At 40.0% G+C, this 18,931-nt stretch overlaps 3 protein-coding genes across 3 annotated transcripts; 1 reads left to right on the forward strand and 2 right to left on the reverse strand.

The window, feature by feature from the left end:
* The first annotated feature begins 1,808 nt into the window (after window positions 1–1,808).
* LOC133032974 (uncharacterized) lies at window positions 1,809–3,199 on the forward strand. Its single transcript, XM_061107464.1, has 3 exons — window positions 1,809–2,009; window positions 2,106–2,623; window positions 2,712–3,199. Exons 1-3 carry the CDS (start codon window positions 1,809–1,811, stop codon window positions 2,848–2,850), a joined length of 858 nt encoding a protein of 285 aa, XP_060963447.1. The 3' UTR covers window positions 2,851–3,199.
* LOC133032975 (uncharacterized) lies at window positions 3,094–3,501 on the reverse strand. The gene has a single exon (XM_061107465.1). It carries the CDS (start codon window positions 3,499–3,501, stop codon window positions 3,094–3,096), a length of 408 nt encoding a protein of 135 aa, XP_060963448.1.
* A 1,354-nt stretch (window positions 3,502–4,855) lies between these two features.
* Window positions 4,856–5,617, reverse strand: LOC133032927 (protein CutA, chloroplastic-like). The gene has a single exon (XM_061107398.1). It carries the CDS (start codon window positions 5,615–5,617, stop codon window positions 5,033–5,035), a length of 585 nt encoding a protein of 194 aa, XP_060963381.1. The 3' UTR covers window positions 4,856–5,032.
* Between the last annotated feature and the right edge of the window lie 13,314 nt (window positions 5,618–18,931).

Here is an 18,931-nt window from a genome sequence, read left to right on the forward strand (position 1 = left end):
TTCCATTCCTATTTTCTCAAAAATGCCAATTTTCCAATTTAACCTTTTAAATGCCAATTCTAATTATTTAATAACTTGGAAATAATTATTAAATAATATTTCCATTTAATATATTTATTAATTTAGACATATAAAGTCTCCTAATCAATAAATAAACCTAAAATCTCTTTTCTTTACAATTTCGCCTTTGCTTAGTGAAAATTCATAAAGTAGACATAGTCTAACTTTTAGAATTTTAATTGATTAATTAAAATCAATTAACTGAGTCTTACAAGCAGTATGGTCTCAACTAGTATGGGGACCATGGGTCTATATAACCGAGCTTCCAATAAGTCGAATCGAATTTACCAAGTAAATTCCCTAACTTATTAATTCCTCATTGAATCCACACTTAGAACTTGGAATTGCACTCTCAGTCATATAGAACGCTCTATATGTTCCACGATATAGACACGTCATTAGTTATCCATTGTTATAACCCTAATGTGATCAATGATCCTCTATATAGATGATTTACACTGTAAAGGGATTAAATTACCGTAACACCCTACAATGTATTTTATCCTTAAAACACTTAACCCTGTATAAATGATATTTCACGTAAGTGAAATGAGATCTCCACCATTTATCTTCGTTTGGTTAAGCTTGAAGGAAATCATCCTTTACTTCTATTTGCCAGATAGAAGCTATAGATTCCATATTTATGTTAGAGCTCCCACTCAATTGCACTACCGTGTTCCCAAAATGTATGTATTGCCCTGACCATAAATTAGGCTTAACTAACAAATCAAAGAACACGAATAACACTCTTTAGATTGAGCCTAAACATATCAGGATTTCGATCATGTGATCTAGGATCAACAGGTGATATTGAATTGAATAGATATTACGGTAAATTTTAACATATCTAATCAAAGTTCAATATCGGTCCCTTCCAATGTATACTCCATACATCCGATACTGGTAAACTTTGCCAATGTCCTGGAAAGGACATAACACTTTTCCAAGGTGTAAGAATACCTATCGCTGATTATACCATGTCAATCTAAATCCAGTGTTCTGACAAATCAGGGAATAAACTTTTGAACATATAATAAAGATTATATTCCACTGTGCTCACAACACTAAAATCTTATCAAATTCATATGTTCTGGACTTAAAAAGAATTCATACATTATATATACATATAATCATGAAATAAATCATGTGAACCATGCAACATAAAATGTTATTTCTGATCTTTATTAATAAGTAAATCTGATTATATGAAATGATTTTTATTTAGGGCATAAAACCCAATAGAACCATCTGCAGCTTCAGTTCCAGATCAGTGTGGTGTTGACCCACTTGCAGCGTCATAGGGTCCTCGTGTTCTCCCGTCAGCTTCTATTCCCAGCACCTCGGAGGCTCGCGATCCAGCATACCCTGCCATTTTGGCAAGGTTGGAGACTGTGGAGAGGGGGCAGGCCGCTCTGCTAAGAGGACAAACAGCGATTATGGATCAGTTGAAGACCATAATGACGCTCCTGCAAGATCCTGGAAGGCCGGCAGCAGATTCACAGCCACAGCCACAGCCACAGGCACACCCACAACCGGAAGAGGAGGCTCGGACACCGGAAGATGACTTCATTCTCCCAAATGATTACCAACCGGATGATGATGACATGTTCTGTACACCTGAGAAGACGAATATCACCAACATCGGGGATACTCAGGATTCTGAGGTGCAGGTGTTAGAGACAACTCCAGAAGTCATGGAGAACCGGAGGAAGAGAAGGCGGCCTAGGTAGTTCGCTGAGTACACTGAAATGAAGAAGAAGGCTAGGGCTACTTCGACACTCGTGAATGCGGACCCCCTTAGAGTGATTGATCGGAAGCTGCTCAAGACTTTTCACAATTGGGTACTCGGCCAGATTGGGAATAATTACCCGAGAGAGTGCTTCACCGGTCGATACCATTCGTCTTGGTTCCTCGAACTGCATACTCAAAAGTTTTGGCTTGGGAACGATGTAAGTTTTTAAGACTTTTTTACTGCTTTTGCTTTTAAAGACTTTATCTAACTCTTTTTTATTTAATCTCTGACATATTTAATTTTCATGTTTTAGCATTTGGATGCGGCATTCCATTTGATGAGGAGGTGGCAACACTTTTATCCGGAGTCCTACCCGAATAGATGTGTTATAATGCCGTGTATTTTCCCAGCAGGAGTTATTGCTCGGTGGGAAGCTGCGGGTGATGAGCAGGCTAACTATCAGTGGGACGAGAGCATATTAGATTTGATTCAAGGGGATGAAAGTCAATTCTTGGCCAGTTGGAAGAACAAGGAGAGAATATATATGGCCCTCTACTTCGATGGAGCAAAGCATTGGGTGGCACTAGAGGTAGATCTAGATCATTGGTTGTTGAACATATTTGACTCGAGCCTCGGATCGATTTCCCCGAACGAATTGAAGCGTCACCTGGCAATGTGGGAAAAATTACTACCAAATTTGCTGCTGCAGGCTGGCTTATTCGAGAGTCATGACATGATCCTCGTGCCTCAACTTACCGCCTCAGAGAGCCAGGTCAGAAATTTCACTTCAAAAGTCATGGATCGGGCCGTTGTTCCACAGACAAAGACAAGGTAACTTAATTACAATTGATTTTTTTGTTATTTAACTTGAATTTAATTTGCATACTTTTATTTATTTACTTTTTATTGTCTCATACAGCGGTAACTGCGGGATGTACGTGATAGAGCACATCGAGCATAGTATGCTGGAGACTACGTTTGATAATGTGCACGATGAGAATATGAAGAAATTTAGAGAGCGGTGGTGTGTAGATTTGTTTTACCAGAATTTAGCATGAACAAATATATTTTTTATTTGGTATTTATTAAGATAACAATGTAATTGGTTTTTTTTATTGGTATGTTTATGTTTTTTCAAGAGTTCATACAAATTTTACGCCTTTCTTTCATGCAACAAATTATAATAATTATGTAAACATAAAATATCACAAATTCTAATGTTTAAAATAGTCCAACATTAATTCAATAACAATACATAATAGTCCAACACATCACGATACAAATAAACTAAAATAACATTTTTAACCTCGGTAGTTGCAAGTGCTTCTGTTGTGCCCCTTGGCACCGCACATGCTACAATTTCGTGATTTGATAATCCTTTCACCGTTACAAGCAGTTTGGTTGTTCTTAATTCTTCTAACCTTTTGCTTCTTGGGTCGCCCTACTGGTTGCTTCTCAACAGGCACTCCAACTGTCATGTTCTTGATGTCATCAGGCAATTCCCAATCATCCTCGTCACCAACTGGCATAATTGTTCCTTCATATGTCCTCCTCCAATATTCAGTCGTGTAATATGGCGAGCATAGTGTGTACGCGCTAATACTTCGCTCCTGAGATGCAGCACATGCATGAGGACAAGGAAAGTTCATGCACTGGAACAAGCCGCAAGTGCAAGTATGTTCCTGGAAGTCCACTACGCCACCGGTCATAACTGTTCCTCCAGGGTGAACCTACAACGTGTAAGGCCCGCATGAGTCAACGTTCAAATACCGACCTTTTTCAAAATGCAATGTCAAGTCCTCCTCCATTTCTGGTGCTAGGGGTTTCGTCCACTTGTCAGCTTTTTCTTTTTGTGAAGCAAACAACTTCTGGACTTTGGACCTCAGGAATGCTACAGCAGCAGTGATCGAGAAGCCTCTTGCATCCTTAGTTGTGTTGTTGAAGCTCTCAGCCCAGTTGCTCGTCATTACATTGTAACGTACCCCTGGAAAGTACGACCGGACCCATTTTTCAAATCCAATTTCCTCAAGATATTGTGCAACCGCTGGATTCATGGCCCGAATGTTCTCAAATTCTTTGTGAAACTCTAATCTTGAATACGTGTAGGCACACGTGTAAATGTGATTCGTGAAGACGTCAGTCTTGAACTTGTGGTTGACGTTCATAATAATGTGGTGGTAGCATGCACCGTGGTGTGCATCAGGGAACACGATATCCAAAGCACGAACAATGCTTTGATGCCTATCCGAAACAAAAGCTAAGTTTTCAACATCACCAATCGTTTCTTTCAATTTTCTCATAAAATAGGTCCAGGAATTGTGGTTTTCACTGTCAGCTATAGCAAAAGCTATCGGAAAGATATGACTCCCTGCATCCAAAGCCACTGCACACAACATTTGCCCACCATACCTAGTCTTCAAGAAAGACCCATCAATGCATACAACAGGTCGACAAAACCTAAACCCCCGAATAGAAGGACCCAGAGAGAAGAAACAATACTTGAAGCGGCCATCTTCTACCACAAAATCCGTGATGGTACCTGGATTCCGCAACTGTAGCATGTGCAAGTAACTAGGTAATTTCGAGTATGAATCTTCAGGTGTACCCCGAGCTAGGTGTAGTGCCTTCTCTCTGCACCTCCATGCCTTTTCGTAACTCATTTGGATCTCGTAATCCTTGTGCATACTTTTTCTTATATCAGAGGGAAACTGATCCGAGCCGTCAGTTGCGAACTTATCCTTAATTAGATGGGCAACTATTACAGGTGATGCTTGACGGTTATCTTTTCCTCGAAGATCAAGGGAACATGTATGTACATTATGAAATGTACTCACCTCAAACATGTTAGAAAGTACATTCTTCTTCGCTCTTAATCTCCACCCACAATCTGTATCCTTACATGTGACGTACCAAATATCAGTACCGGACTTCCTAACGTAGTAGTCAAACCCTTTCTTCATTGCATACAGGCCAGCAACCATCTTTAAATGCTCTTTGTCTCTAAAAAACTTTCCCACATGTAACTCCCCGCCTGGTGTGCCACCCGTAGATATATAATGACTATGTAGAATCACTATGTTTTATTATAATGTTACCAACGTGCAATAACCCAGAGAGAGAGAGAGAGAGAGAGAGAGAGAGAGAGATCAAACAACTCCACGTTCTCATAATATGCAAACACTCACGACACACTACAGGGATATGTGTACTTCAACTCTCTTCTTAGCTTTGAAGGAGAAATCAATCTCTAGTGTTGTTTTTGAGCCATTTTAGGTAAGGCGTACTTCCCCCATTGATTGGCAAGGCAATAACTTCTGGTACCTCATATGGATGGTTTTCCTCAACATGTTTCGTCAAAGCTTCCAGAAGGGATTGTCTACTCTTGATTATGAGAAGTTCTTCAGCATCAGACTGGATCTTTCCTTCCCACTCGTAAACTGATTCAATACCTGGTACTATGTTAACACAAGCTGCAAGTTTTTCTCTAACAATGCTTTCTGCCAACTTCTTTCCTTCTTCTTTGTTGGGTACTGTAACGTAGACGACGATGCTGGGAACAGTGTCGCTACCACTCTCCATTCTGATAGAACTCGAGGTCTTAGCTGGTGCTTGGGTACTGAACTTTGATTTCAAGAGAGGGGCAAAGGGCAGAGACTGAGCACAACCCGTTTTGACAGAGAAAGATGAAGAAAATGAAGGAGAGAAATTGCAGAAGCCGAAGCTGAGCATGCAAAACGCCCCAATTAGAGGCAAACGACGTCGTATAGTGGAGGATGTGGAGAAAATGGGCGAAGCTCTGGCTCTGCAACACAGTGTAGAAGCCATGATATATAATGACTATGATCCTCGATGTCTTCTCTTGTATACATTTTCTCCTTGAATTTACCGTAACTTGTCGAAGAAGAAAATGGATCGCTCCATCCAGTCACATTCGTACCTCGAGCATCAGTAGGACCACTAATATCATTGGTCTCTCTACCATTATTAGGACCTGTACTGTCTGTAGTTCCTCTAGCATGACTGGTTTCGCCTGGACGACTACTACTAGTACCAGGTGTTTGGCAATTTTCTCTACGGGGCATTCTTTTCCGTGTCGGTGGCCTCGGTGGTATTTGGTACGATAGTGGAGTCAAGTTCAAAGGTACAGCAGCAGGGGCCTCTGTACCTTGGTCGTCTCTTACGCCCTCATTGCCCTCAACATAACATTCAGGGTCTAGACCATTTAAAAAACCATCGATGAACGACATTTATGCTACAATATCAGCACTCGGCATCATATTGTTTAATTCAGGTAATACATCCGCCACCAACACCTCTGGATTTGTTTCTGGAACAAAACTCCCAACCTCGCTACGATTATCCTTAACAGAACTTGATGTGGGACTAGGATCGACACAAACATTCTTCTTTAACAAAGTCACAAACAAAGGAGTAAATTCATCTGACTTCTTCGCAAGTGTAGATAAAAAGTACCTTGCACGCTTATCATTTCCAATAACTTCAGGGCGATACTCAAAGCCTTTCTTGTACTTGTAATGTACTTCCAATTTCAAGTCAAACTCCACTTTGTCGACATCCAGTTCTTCATACAAAACATCAACCAAACTTGAGTAGCTTAGGTTCGGATCAATGTCAAATGTCAAATTGTCGTCCCGTTTATAAACCCAATCTCTACCATCAAACTCCCAAACACCATTATACATAACACACGCATTTACAGTTGAACCTGTCACATACATTTAAAAAAATACAGTTATAATTTACAACAAAAATCTCACCGGAAAAAAATCTTAATTAATAATTATTACTAAAACCATAAAAAATAAAACAAAAATTAATAAAACAAAAATTATTAATACTAATTAATAATTAATAATGATTAATAATTAATAATAATATTTCATAATTAATAATAATAATTCATAATTAATAATAATTAATAATTAATAATTAATAATTAATCATAAAACAATTATTAATAAAAAAATTAATAACACAAAAATTAATAAAACATTTGTTGATAAAACAAATAAAAAAATTAACAATTAATAATCCAATAATTTATTAAATTCATTACTCAATAATAAATAAAATAATTCTTAAAAAATTAACTAAAATAAACATTATTAAATAATAAATAATAATAAACAAAAAAAACACGTCGGGTCCGATGGGGGTCCGATTGGTCCGACCATCGGACCCACATGGTGGACCGTCGGACCCATGTTCAAAAAAAAAAAAAAATTAAAAATAGACATAAGGCCCGATGGGGGGTCCGACCATCAGACCCACTTGGGGACCATCGGGCCAGGATTAAAAAATTAAAAAAAAAAAAGGAAAAATAGCCTCGGGTCCGATGGGGTCCGACCATCAGACCCTCTTGATGGACCATCGGACCCATCGGGCCATTACCCCTGCGAACCAAATTTTTCCACACATCGGGCCCCCATCGGCCCAGCATCAGATCCCATCGGGCCCGATGGAAAAAAATGCAGAAAACCAGCAAATTCCAATTTTCACATGCAGCAAACATTTTAACAGAAAAAATACCCAAATAACAGCAACAATAGACAGATCAAGCAACAAAAACAACATTCTTAATTAAATATAACAACAACAAACAATATTTTAAAAAAAATTAATTACTTACCCATTAATGGAGCTTGTAGTGTTCTAGGTTCTAACGTGGTGGATTTGTGTGGGGGATCCCTAGTGTGGTGCCTTGTAGTGTGGAAGGTTGTAGGTTTAGTGTATTAATGAGTGAAGAGAAGAAAAAAAAAATTTGGTGGTGGTGAAGGTAGGAGTTCGGGTGGGGAAGGGATTGATGAGAAGAGAAGGTTGGGGTGGGTACATGTAATTAGGGGTATTATGGGGAAAACAAAAAAAAATGTCATATATAACAAATTATGTTAAGTATAAGTTTAGGGGAAAAATTATAAGGTAATGTAAGCATATTAATTCAAATTTCCCTAATTGAAGATAGCATTTGTCTAAAAAATTGTAGATAAGAAAATTAATGGTAGTCATTGGTGGATTTCAATCTTCATTTGCTTCAATAGAGACAATAGTGTAATTTTTATATTTTGCACTTTTCATTCTAGCCGGGTCCGCATATATCTGGATTGTCCATTTTTTCGTTGATAAATTGAATATGGTAGAGTGTCGACAAAAAGTGAAAACAATGTTTAACAAAAAGTGATAGTATTCTATAACAAAATACTATTAAATTATTTTAAAATACAATATTTTATTAAAATAAAACTCTATACGATTAAAATTTCATATTTATCTTTATTCAAAAAGAAAAAAAAAATTGATAAAAAAGAAAAAAAAAATGAAAAGTTTCTATTATTATTATCTCTACTGCCTTTCTAGATGTGAATGATAGTTTCTTCTTTCTTCCATATTCTTCTTTATTTTTTGTATATTGTGTTTGCAACATATATGTAAATTATTACGTAAATTTAAAAAACTTTGCTCCTGGAAACTAATGCATATGTCGAGCACTTAGAATCATTTGTTAGCTGTAAACTTTGTTGGGTTTTTTTCGCCATTGATGTTTGGTTTTGTGAACTTTGATAAAAGTCACGCTTCTTTTTTATTATTATTACTTATATATTTTGTTATTAAGTTGTGAAGAAGAAAAAAAGAGAACTGCGGATTGGAATATTATGTGTGATCCTATGAGAATGTCCAAATTGTAATAGAAAAATGAATACAATAAATAATTAAAGAAAACTCAATCGTAGATGTACAACAGCAAAAACCCAATCGTATTTTTTTGAATTTAATGGGCTTTATTTTATTTATTTTATTATATATAAATAAAAAGTGAAATTTCTCATAAACTATTTTATTTTTAATACAAATAAGAAGTTACCTATGAATTTTTCATAAACTAAGAATTTTGTTATATAGGCACACTTTATATAGAATATATATATATATGGGACACTTCTTAATGGGTAATACCCATTGATGAGAACTAAAAAAAATTAATAAGGTAATAATCTAATAACTTTTTATGGCAAGTTTCTAAAAATTATTTTTTTCAAAAAAAAAATTATTTTTATTTTTTATAAAATTGAAAATAATAATTACAACTAATAATTTGAAAAAAAAATTATAATTTTTTTTAAAAATTAATTAAAATTACTACTTTATTATTTTATAAAATTATGAGTTTATTAATAATTTATTATTGTAAACTAAAAATCATTTACATGTATATTAATGTGTTTTATTTTATTAGAAGAATAGGAGCTTGATTGTGGAATCCAATTGTCTTAATATTATTCATATTCTTAAAAATAAAACGCTACAATACTTCTTAGTTCTTACTTAGGCTATCATTGTTAGAAAAATATTATTATCATCCAATGATTTTTTTGATATTACCATGAATCATTCTCCTAGAATAACTAATGAGGTGTTGTTCATTATTTATATTTTTAGGATTAGAAGATGATAATCTTGTCTAGGAGTCAAATATAATTTTCAGTAATGCAATTTAGAATTTTAGTATGAAGAAATTTTATAAAAAGATAAATATACACTTTTTTTTCTCTTTTTAATCTATAAAATGATTTTTATTGAAAAAAATAGTTTGTTAATTTTTTTAGGGTGTTTTATTTTTTAAATAACAATTCCATTTATAAATTTTTTTATTTCTATTAATAGTTTTATCTATTTTAGGAATATAGAGAATAACAAAATAGGAAATATTAATTTTTTAATATTTAATTAATGATGATAAATATCAACCATTAGATATTTGATCCAATGGTCAAGAATAAAATACCCATACATGGGTAATACCCATTAAGAGCATACCCATATATATATATGCATATATATGGAACACTTCTTAATGGGTACTACCCATTGATAGATAAAAAATAAATTTAATTAAATATTAATTTTAAAAATATTAAGCCATTAAATTTTAATCCGATGGTGAATAATAAAAGAGAAATTTAAATTTCTACGCTTAAATTAGCTACTTAATTAAAGAAAATATCAAAAAAATACATATTTTTACACTATATCAAAAATAAGTTTATATGAAAAATATTTAAGTAAAACTCAATATTTTTTTATCATTTTTTTGCTGAATTTTTTTTATTATTATTTTCTTTTCAGCCGATGAAATAACCTCAACCCATATAATGAAAAAAAATGAGAGATTTTTCTAATTAAATAGAAAAATTAAACATAAAAGCTCCATTTTTTTAATATTACCTATTCATGGGTAATACCCATTAAAAGTGCATCTATATATATATATATATGTACATACCCATCTTTCAAAAAAAAAAAAAATTGTACATACCTAAACTACCCGATTATAATATAGTTGAGTGTTATTATTATTTCAATCCAACCTAAAAAAAATTATAACAAATTATTAAAGTTTTTATTTTTACCTTATTACTGAAATTCGAAACTAATACCGACTAAACTTTGACCACCACGCACAACTACAAGAAAACAATCTTAACAATCTAGGAAAATCCTAAAAAAATTTACAAAATAAAATATAAAAACAATTTACATTAATAAAATTATTAGAGATTATATTTATACCTTAGTGGACGTTGAGATTCAATGATTTCTCCACCAAAAGCGGCAGCCGAAGCTACAATCACCACCTCTAAGCTCAGTTTATCCTAAAAAATCAAACAAAAGATGATCAAATTACGAGAATATATTTTTGGGTATGAAAAAGGCAAGTTTTTTGAAAAATGGATAAAAACATATGAAAAATGAAGAAATGGGGGATGGAAGGCGGTGGTTGGGTGAGGGTCTTGTGAAAGAGTTGTTGGTTATTTTCTTTGGGGAGAAGACGAAGTGAGGAAAAGGAAGGGTTGATCATGGTTATATAAACCCTATGTCATCATTTATTTTGTAATGACCGATGACATAGGGAACACGCGTCAGCCAATGCGTGTCCCTATGTCATCGATTATTACAAAATAACTAATGCCATGAGTGTTTTCATTAAAATTCATCCCTCTATGGCGTCGGTTATTACAAAATAACTAATGCCATATGTCTTTTTCATTCTAGACTCACTCTATGGTGTTAGTTAGCTTCCTTTTTGTATTTATTAGCTCAAAAAACTACCTCTAAAGGCTTCTTTTGTAGTAGTACAAATAAATTTACGGGTAAATACCATTTTGGACCCTGTGTTTTGTAAAAATTACCAATTAGATCTTTTATTTTGTTAAATGACAAAATAGACTCTCTATTTTGTTAAATGGTAAAATAGGACCTTGAGCTCAATTTTCAACAATTTTATTTTTTAATGTAATCAACTTTAAGACAATTTCTAACACGAACAGATATAGAAAATGTAACTAGTTTCGTCATAACATCTCTAGATCGAATTATTATTAAGTTTTATTTTGACAAAAAAATCAGTTTAGGGTCTTATTTGTACAATTTTAGAAAATACAGGGTCCATCTTGTCATTTAACAAAATAGAAGGTCCAATTAGTAACTTTTACAAAATACAGGGTTCAAAATGATATTTACCCTAAATTTACTCAGTTTGGTAAAATTATTAAAACTACAAAGAAGAATATATTTCACTTATAATTAACTTCAAAATTACATATGTTGACCGAGGTTTTCGGCAACTAATAAAATATGATTATACTATTGAGCTGTAAGAAAGTGAGAGAAGGATTTTTACGTGGTTGGGGCGTTAATGAGCCTTAGTCCACGAGTCTTTGTTATTTATGGATGTATTTAATACATAATTTATGCTTGGGAGAATGTCACCCTTATAAATACAGAGAATGTTCTTGGTGAGTATTTACTCTTCTTGCTCATATGCAGCCCAAGATTCTCGATCACATTTAATGAGCTTTGAGGGGGTATTTATAGTGTTTTGGTGGGGTAATCCCTAGAATTGTTCTTACAAGTGTATCTGTAAGTATCCATAAAGTTGGGTATTCCCAATGAATATACCATGGGTGATGCATGGTCAAATCCCTAGGTGTTGTAGGGTTTTTATGAAGAATGTCCTTTTTGCCTTGTGATTGATGTGACTCTTCGCAGTGTAGCCGTCGCTAGACTTAAATGATCATTACTGTGGCGCTGCTGGTTGGAGGTTGTGCCGTCAGACTTTATTGCATGTTGCGATCTCAACACGCTTCCTCCCATGCAGCATTAAATGCGACTTGATGGCTCAGGAGAAGCCTGACACCTCACGGAGAGGCTTTATGCTATGCGAGCTTCCGAGAGCACCTTGTCCTCCGGGTGCCTCCTCCGGGACCTATGCCCAGGGTATTTCCTAGCGGCATACAAAGACTTAGTGAATATTTATAAATTATCTGATCCACGTGTCCCTGTCCAGTTGGTCAACGTATATTGGGTGAAATCAAGGGCAACATTTACCCCCCAAGCCTTGTTTATTTGAAAAATAAACCAAGGCTTGTTCAGGTGCCTCCGGTTGACTCCTCGGTTTCTCGGCACGAGCTTAGAGCGCGTGAGGGTGTATTTAATGATGGCATTAAATGCAGCGATTCGCTTTTTGCAGAAGTCGATTCGTTTCATGCCCATTGATTGATGCGGCGCATTAATGGTGTCAGACGTATACTCAAACGTTTCCACCGCCTCTATTGCAAATCAATCTGGCCTGTTGATCTTTGGGTATTCGAATCGTGCGTTTGCCTCACCGTTGGATTGGTAGGTGGTGACGCCTGTTCCTCATGCACTTTTGCCTATAAAAGCCACCATCTTTCCTTCATTTCGGTTACTTCCCATTTCTTGCCAACTTTGCTCGAATTTCCTAAAGAGAAAATCCTTGAACCCAGCACGAAACCTTTGAACACTTTGCCATTTTCCCAGTTCTTCCTTGCTTGCTGCTATTAGTCCTTCTCATCTTTACTCGACTCACATCAGGACCCCCAGTTCAACACTTCATTGTAAGTTTCTTGCATCCTTTGGTACTGACATGCTTTTACTTGTTCTGTTTGTTCTTTTCTGGGTTCGCATTTGAGATTTCTGGGTATGCAAGTGTTTAAGTCCTTTATGCATTTTGTTATGCGTTTACTGCTTTAGTTGTAGGATTGCCATTAGCATGCCTCTGTTATTATTGTGCATTTTCATTGTAGAAGACCATACGCTCTTCGTTCAATGGTTGTTAATGGCATAAAATGGGGTCTTTTCTTTTTTGTTCCCCTTATTGTGTAAAACCACCTTCTGCGATTTTACTGCACCCGACACTTGTTCAGGGAATCTTTCTGGGGTTTCCCGTGTGACACGTGTCCGGAGGGGGCCTCTTTCCAGCGGTTAGGGGACCCCCATTCCCGTTTTCTTGACTTAGGGTTTGGTACGGGGCCTAACTGCTGAAATTTTTTCTTTCCTTTTTTTTTACAGAATAGACAATGTCTGCCTCTGGTTCGAAGTCCTCAAAGGCAAGTGGGAAACGCATGGCTACCCTAGAGGAGGTCTCATTGGGACCCGTTGCCCAGGAGGGGTATTAGTCCCGGGCGACCGGATGGGAAGCGGCCGAGCTTCATTCCACCTTAACCTGTCCCCATCATCTGGAGAATATTGTGGAAGTTGCTGGGATCAAGCCTTCCACATCTGGAACCTACCATCGGCCACCTCGCGACTCGGAGACGCCCAACCATAATTATGACGGCTTTGGAGCCTGGAGCCAGACGCACCTGATGGCTGGTGCCATGCTTCCTCTTCAGGACTATTTGATTAATTTTCTTGTTTTTGTCGGCCTTGCGCCATACCAACTCATTCCCCAAGCTTATCGCCTGCTTTCAGGCTTATTCATTTTTTATGCCGCCCGCGGATGGGGATCTCCCCGCCCGGCGGAAATTTTATATTTTTATGAACTTGTATCCGTCCCCAAGAAGGGGGACAAACTTAAGGACGGTTTTTATGGTTTCTGGATCCATCCTGCTAACGAAGGGGTGGTTCCGTATAATAGGCAGACTCACGTCAAGGAGTATCGCCATCGCTTTTTCTTTTCCTCCGAGTTCAGGGCAGTGGACCACCCGGAGCTCCTTACCGAGTGGGTGAGGATCCCTCCCTATCAGCGGACGGCCCCTACACAGACCTTCCTCCGGAGGGCCCAGGCCTTTGCCTCCTATGACCGAGCCGACCTCGACGTCGGGGGTTTGGTCACTACGGAAAACTGCAGGAAGGCCAAACTTATCCTTCCGCATCAATCCGCGGAGGACTCAAATCTCTCCCGGGTCATCTGTCCCAATGTAAGGGCGCCGGTCGCGGAGAAGACCTTCCGGGACGAGATTATCGCCACGGCGGAGAAAAAATACCAGGACTATCTCTACCGGAGGGCCCAGGAGAAGGCATACTCTCAGGCCCAGGCGACCTCCGGGAGGGGACTTCGCGTGGGGAGTCCGGTGGTAAGAAGAAGCCAGGCGATTGCCGGGAAGTCCGAGGCTAAATTTTTTGACAAGATTCTTCAAGAAGAGATTGGAGATCGTCCCGCCGGGAGGTCCCTTCGCATTGAGGATTCTTTGGAGAGAAGGGCTCCTAGGCCACAGCCTTCGGTTCCAGAGCCAAACTCAGGGGCTCCTGGTGCCAGCACTTCCGGTGCCGGCGGTAAGTCTCCTTTGATAATTCATTATGTTCCTTCTGTTGGCGAATATGCCAGTCGTAGGCCCGTTGGGTTCGACGAGCGTCTATATAGGTTTAGGATGCCCTCGACCCGGTGGGGGGATCGTTTGAAGGAGTTCTATTTTTCAAACTTAGGAGATTTTCTAGGTCGGTCCCGGATGGGTTCTGGTCCTCCGGAACGTGTTCCCTTAGGTCCTTCAGCTTACATTACATCCAGCTGGTTCCGGCCTTCGGACAGCTACCTTGGAGAGGATGCTGCCAGCATTAAAGTTCAGGACTTTGCTAGGGCCGAATTAGGAAGTTCGGGTAGGAGTAGTTTATTTGCCATATCTTGTGTAAGGGGTTTCCCACGGATGTCTAACACTTGCCTATTTTTGTTAAACAGGTACCTCCATGGACGCCATCTTGGACCAGCTTGCCGGAGTTCATACTCCTGAGGCTCCTCCGGCCTTTACTTCTTCCCCAATAGCCCCTGCCTTAAAGGCCTCCTCCTGCGCTCCCCCTGACACTATTGACTTAGTGGATGACGAGGAGGTACTACCGGGAGAAGGTCAAGAAAAGCAATGGGGCTTTTCTGAGGAAGTCGCAGAAGGTGCGGGAGAGCTCCGGGCTCTTCCTGGGGACGCTGAAGAAGGCGAAGAAGAGCCTGAGGTTGCTCTGATTCGTAAGCGCAAGGGCAAGATGGTTGCCCAGGATGAGCCCAAGCGGCCTCGGAGAGCTGACACTCCTGCCCATGGTCTCGACGGTGGGGTCTCCCCCATGGAAGAACATCCTGCTCCTCCCAACATTGTGCTGACTCCAGTTCCTGGGGATGAGGTGAGGAAAGAGCTCCGGATAGCCAAGCATAACTATGCCATGGACGAATATTCCCGGGGGTTTGCCGAGGTGGAAGCCCTTAGGAGGGTTCTGCGGGTTGAGATGCACGAAACCATCAACAACCCGGAGTACCAGGATCCGTGGGACCTAAACTTGGACCCGCTGTCGGACTGGTTCCGTCGCTTCCTTGGGCCCACCTTGGCTCCTTTCGCCGCAGAGATGACTGGTGAAATTGCTTCTCAGCTTACCCGGTGCACGCCCAAGCAGTTCGCAACTTGTGCCTCCCTGAACTCTATCTTCCAGGTCCAGGACCTCTGCCACTCCCTCACTGTGGTAAGTGTTTTACAAGTTTGCTTTTCCCTTTATTTTTCTTTTTTGGGGATTCTTTTTTACACCAGCTGTATTGTTTTTCAGCTTGCTGCTGAGGCTGCCCGCCTCTCCAAGAACATCATTAATCATGGCTTCGTTCTGTCTGATTTTGGGGATATGAACGACGTCAGGAAGGTCCTTCAGGACCTCACTGCGGAGAGGCAGCTCTACCAGGAGGCTGCTGAGCGCCGGGAGGCGGCTGCCAAGGCCAATGAGGAGGAGGCCCAAGCGGAGGCCATGATCCGGGACGAGGCCCAGCGGAGGGACCGGGTGGAGGCCCAGCATCAGGAGGAGCTGAGGGCACAAAGCGAGGCTGCTGATAAGGCCAAGCGGGAACTCCGGGAGGCCAGGGAAACTTTGGACGAAATGGTTGCCAAGGTGAGATCCTTAGAGGAAACTCACCAGGCGAACTTAGAGTCCAAGGCCGCTCTAGCCGCGGAGTTGAAGGAGCTCAGGGACTTCAAGGAGCTCAGGGACTTCAAGGAGCAAACCATCAAGAAGGCAAAAAGAGCCGAGCTCCTTTCTCCTGTTTCCTGCGGCCGGTGCCCGAAGCGCTTCGACGATGGAGTCTACATGGCTTGGTCTACCAACGACCAAAATATCAAGCTTACCTTCTATCCCAAACCTGAGGAAATGATTGCCAAATTTCGGGAAAAGAAGAAGAAGCTTGATGCCATGGTAGAGGCACGTATTGGACCTCGCCTTTCTCCGCGCATTGACTGGGCTGCTTTGAGATTGACCCAGTACAACCAAGATTCCACCCGCTTCTTTTATTATTATTATCTCTTTTTTTTCTTTGTACATATTTGCTGCTGCCTTGGAACAATATATTTAGGTAGCAGTTTTTATTCGAAGGGGAGACAATTTTTTAAGGCCTATCCCCGGGCCGTTTGTATGTATATGACCTGCCTTTTGGGTCAGGATATTTTATATGTGATCTTTCTTTTGCCACATATTTTTGTGCACACTTTTTGACCTGCCCTTTGGGTCAGGATATTTTACTTAGTTTGTTTTTCTGTCTGTCCGTGCGGTATACCCTAGTACCCCCCTGAGTGGCATAGAAACTTTGTTTTTAAGGCACTCAGTTTTATTCAACATGTAGAGGAGGTATACATTTGGACGGTACAAACTCTTTGAACAAAATCTAAGTTATATTTTTGCTATTGGTAATATTTTCTGAGGTGATCGGCATTCCAGGCTCTTGGCACAATGGTTCCATCCATTCTTTTTAGCTTGTAAGTGCCGGAGCCGATCTCGTCCTCGATTTCATATGGTCCTTCCCAATTTGGCCCAAGTACCCCCACTCCAGGTTCCTGGGTGGCTGGGAAGACTCTTCTTAGGACAAAATCCCCAATAGCAAATTTTCTGTTTTTAACCTTAGAGTTAAAATACTTGGTCACCTTCTTTTGATAAGCAGCCATCCGTATTTGAGACTCATCCCGAAGTTCTTGGACTTGATCCAAAGCCTCTTGAAGCAGAGCTTGATTCGTGGCAGGATCGTAAGTCGTCCTCCTGTGGGATGGGAATAATGTTTCCACCGAGACCATCGCTTCACAACCGTATGCCATTGAAAAAGGCGAGTGACCGGTCGTGGTTCTGGGGGTTGTCCGGTAGGCCCATAATACCCTTGGCAATTCTTCAGGCCAGTTGTTTTTGCAGGCCAGCAGCTTCTTCTTCAAGGTGACCTTTAGGATTTTATTGACCGCTTCCGCCTGGCTGTTTGTTTAAGGCCTGGCTACCGCGAAGAAGCTCTTCAGTACTCCGTGTTGGTTACAGAAGTCAGTAAATTCCTCGCAATCAAATTGCTTTCCATTGTCAGAGACTATTTTGTGAGGCAAGCCATATCGACACACTATGTTTTTGATAACAAAGTCCAATGCTTTCTTGGCAGTTATTGTCTTCATGGGCTCTGCCTCTGTCCATTTGGTGAAGTAGTCTACTGCTACTATTGCATACTTTACCCCTCCTTTTCCTGTTGGTAAGGACCCGATGAGGTCTATTCCCCAAACCGCGAAGGGCCAAGGACTAGTCATCAGGGTAATTTCATTTGGAGGAGCTCTCGGTATGTTCGCGTACCTTTGGCACGAGTCACACTTTTGGACATAGTCTATACAATCTTTTTTCATTGTTGGCCAGAAGTACCCTTGCCTTAATATTTTCTTTGAGAGGCTGGGTCCTCCCGTATGATCTCCACAGAACCCTTTGTGGACCTCTAGCATAATTTGTCTAGCTTCAGGGTCCGATACACACCTTAAATAAGGCATGGTGAGTCCTCTCCGGTAGAGAATTTGATCCATCATCACATAACGATGAGCCTGATACTGAATCTTCCGAGACAGTGCCCTTTCTTGGGGCAACTCACCTTGTGTTATGTATTTTATGATGGGGACCATCCAGCTAGGTTCTTGCCCAACCGTTAGTGTGGTCTCTTTTATTTTGATGCTTGGCTCTGCCAAGCGTTCCACTGGTACTACCCCCAGCTCTTCGATTTCGCTATCCGAGGCTAACTTAGCCAGACAGTCCGCGTGAGCGTTCTTTTCTCGGGGGGTTCTTTCTATTTTGTAGTCCGCAAACTCGTGGAGCAGTTCTCGGACTATTGTTACGTACGCGGCCATCCGCTCGCCGTGGGTTTGGTATTCTCCGCATACCTAGTTTACGACCAGTTGGGAGTCACTGTAGACTTCCACTCTTTTGGCTCCTACTGCTTTTGCCAATTTCAGCCCTGCTATCAGGGCTTCATATTCGGCCTCATTGTTTGAAGCTGCGAAGTCGAATCGGAGGGCCGCCTGGAGTCGCAGTCCAGTTGGTGATATCATAGCCCCTACGGGTCCAGAACCGTTCTCATTAGAAGCTCCGTCCACGAATACCCTCCACGTGGGGATTGGTGGTACCGACGTGTTTGCTGTTGCCTCGGCTTCGTTGCATTCAGTAATGAAGTCTGCCAAGGCTTGGCCTTTTATAGAAATCCGGGGGACGTAGTGCAAGTCGAATTGACTTAGTTCCATTTCCCACTTGAGGAGCCTTCCGAACGCTTCAGGCTTTTGGAGAACTTCCCGGAGCGGGTGATTGGTCAGAATCTTGATCGGATGGGCTTGGAAGTATGGCCTTAACTTCCTTAACGCCATCAGGAGGCAAAATACCAGTTTTTCAATGACCGGGTATCTCGTTTCGGCCCCTATCATGCGCTTACTGACATAGTACACTGGATGCTGAGTTTTTTCTTCTTCCCGGACCAAGGCAGTGCTGACCGCGTGTTTGGAGACAGCCAAATAAAGAAATAAGTCTTCTCCGAGGACGGGTTTTGATAGGATAGGAGGCTTGGCCATGTGGTCTTTTAGCTTTCTG

This window comes from Cannabis sativa, unplaced genomic scaffold (assembly GCF_029168945.1).
Source record: "Cannabis sativa cultivar Pink pepper isolate KNU-18-1 unplaced genomic scaffold, ASM2916894v1 Contig1, whole genome shotgun sequence".
Taxonomy (NCBI): domain Eukaryota; kingdom Viridiplantae; phylum Streptophyta; class Magnoliopsida; order Rosales; family Cannabaceae; genus Cannabis; species Cannabis sativa.

What these genes read in the sequence shown, in the direction of transcription:
- LOC133032927 (XM_061107398.1), bottom strand. Translation starts at nt 5,617, where the DNA reads ATGGCTTCTACACTGTGTTGCAGAGCCAGAGCTTCGCCCATTTTCTCC.
- LOC133032975 (XM_061107465.1), bottom strand. Translation starts at nt 3,501, where the DNA reads ATGACCGGTGGCGTAGTGGACTTCCAGGAACATACTTGCACTTGCGGC.
- LOC133032974 (XM_061107464.1), top strand. Translation starts at nt 1,809, where the DNA reads ATGAAGAAGAAGGCTAGGGCTACTTCGACACTCGTGAATGCGGACCCC. An exon ending in AGTTTTGGCTTGGGAACGAT is followed by an intron (nt 2,010 to 2,105) that starts GTAAGTTTTTAA and finishes TTCATGTTTTAG; the next exon opens with CATTTGGATGCGGCATTCCA. An exon ending in GTTCCACAGACAAAGACAAG is followed by an intron (nt 2,624 to 2,711) that starts GTAACTTAATTA and finishes TGTCTCATACAG; the next exon opens with CGGTAACTGCGGGATGTACG.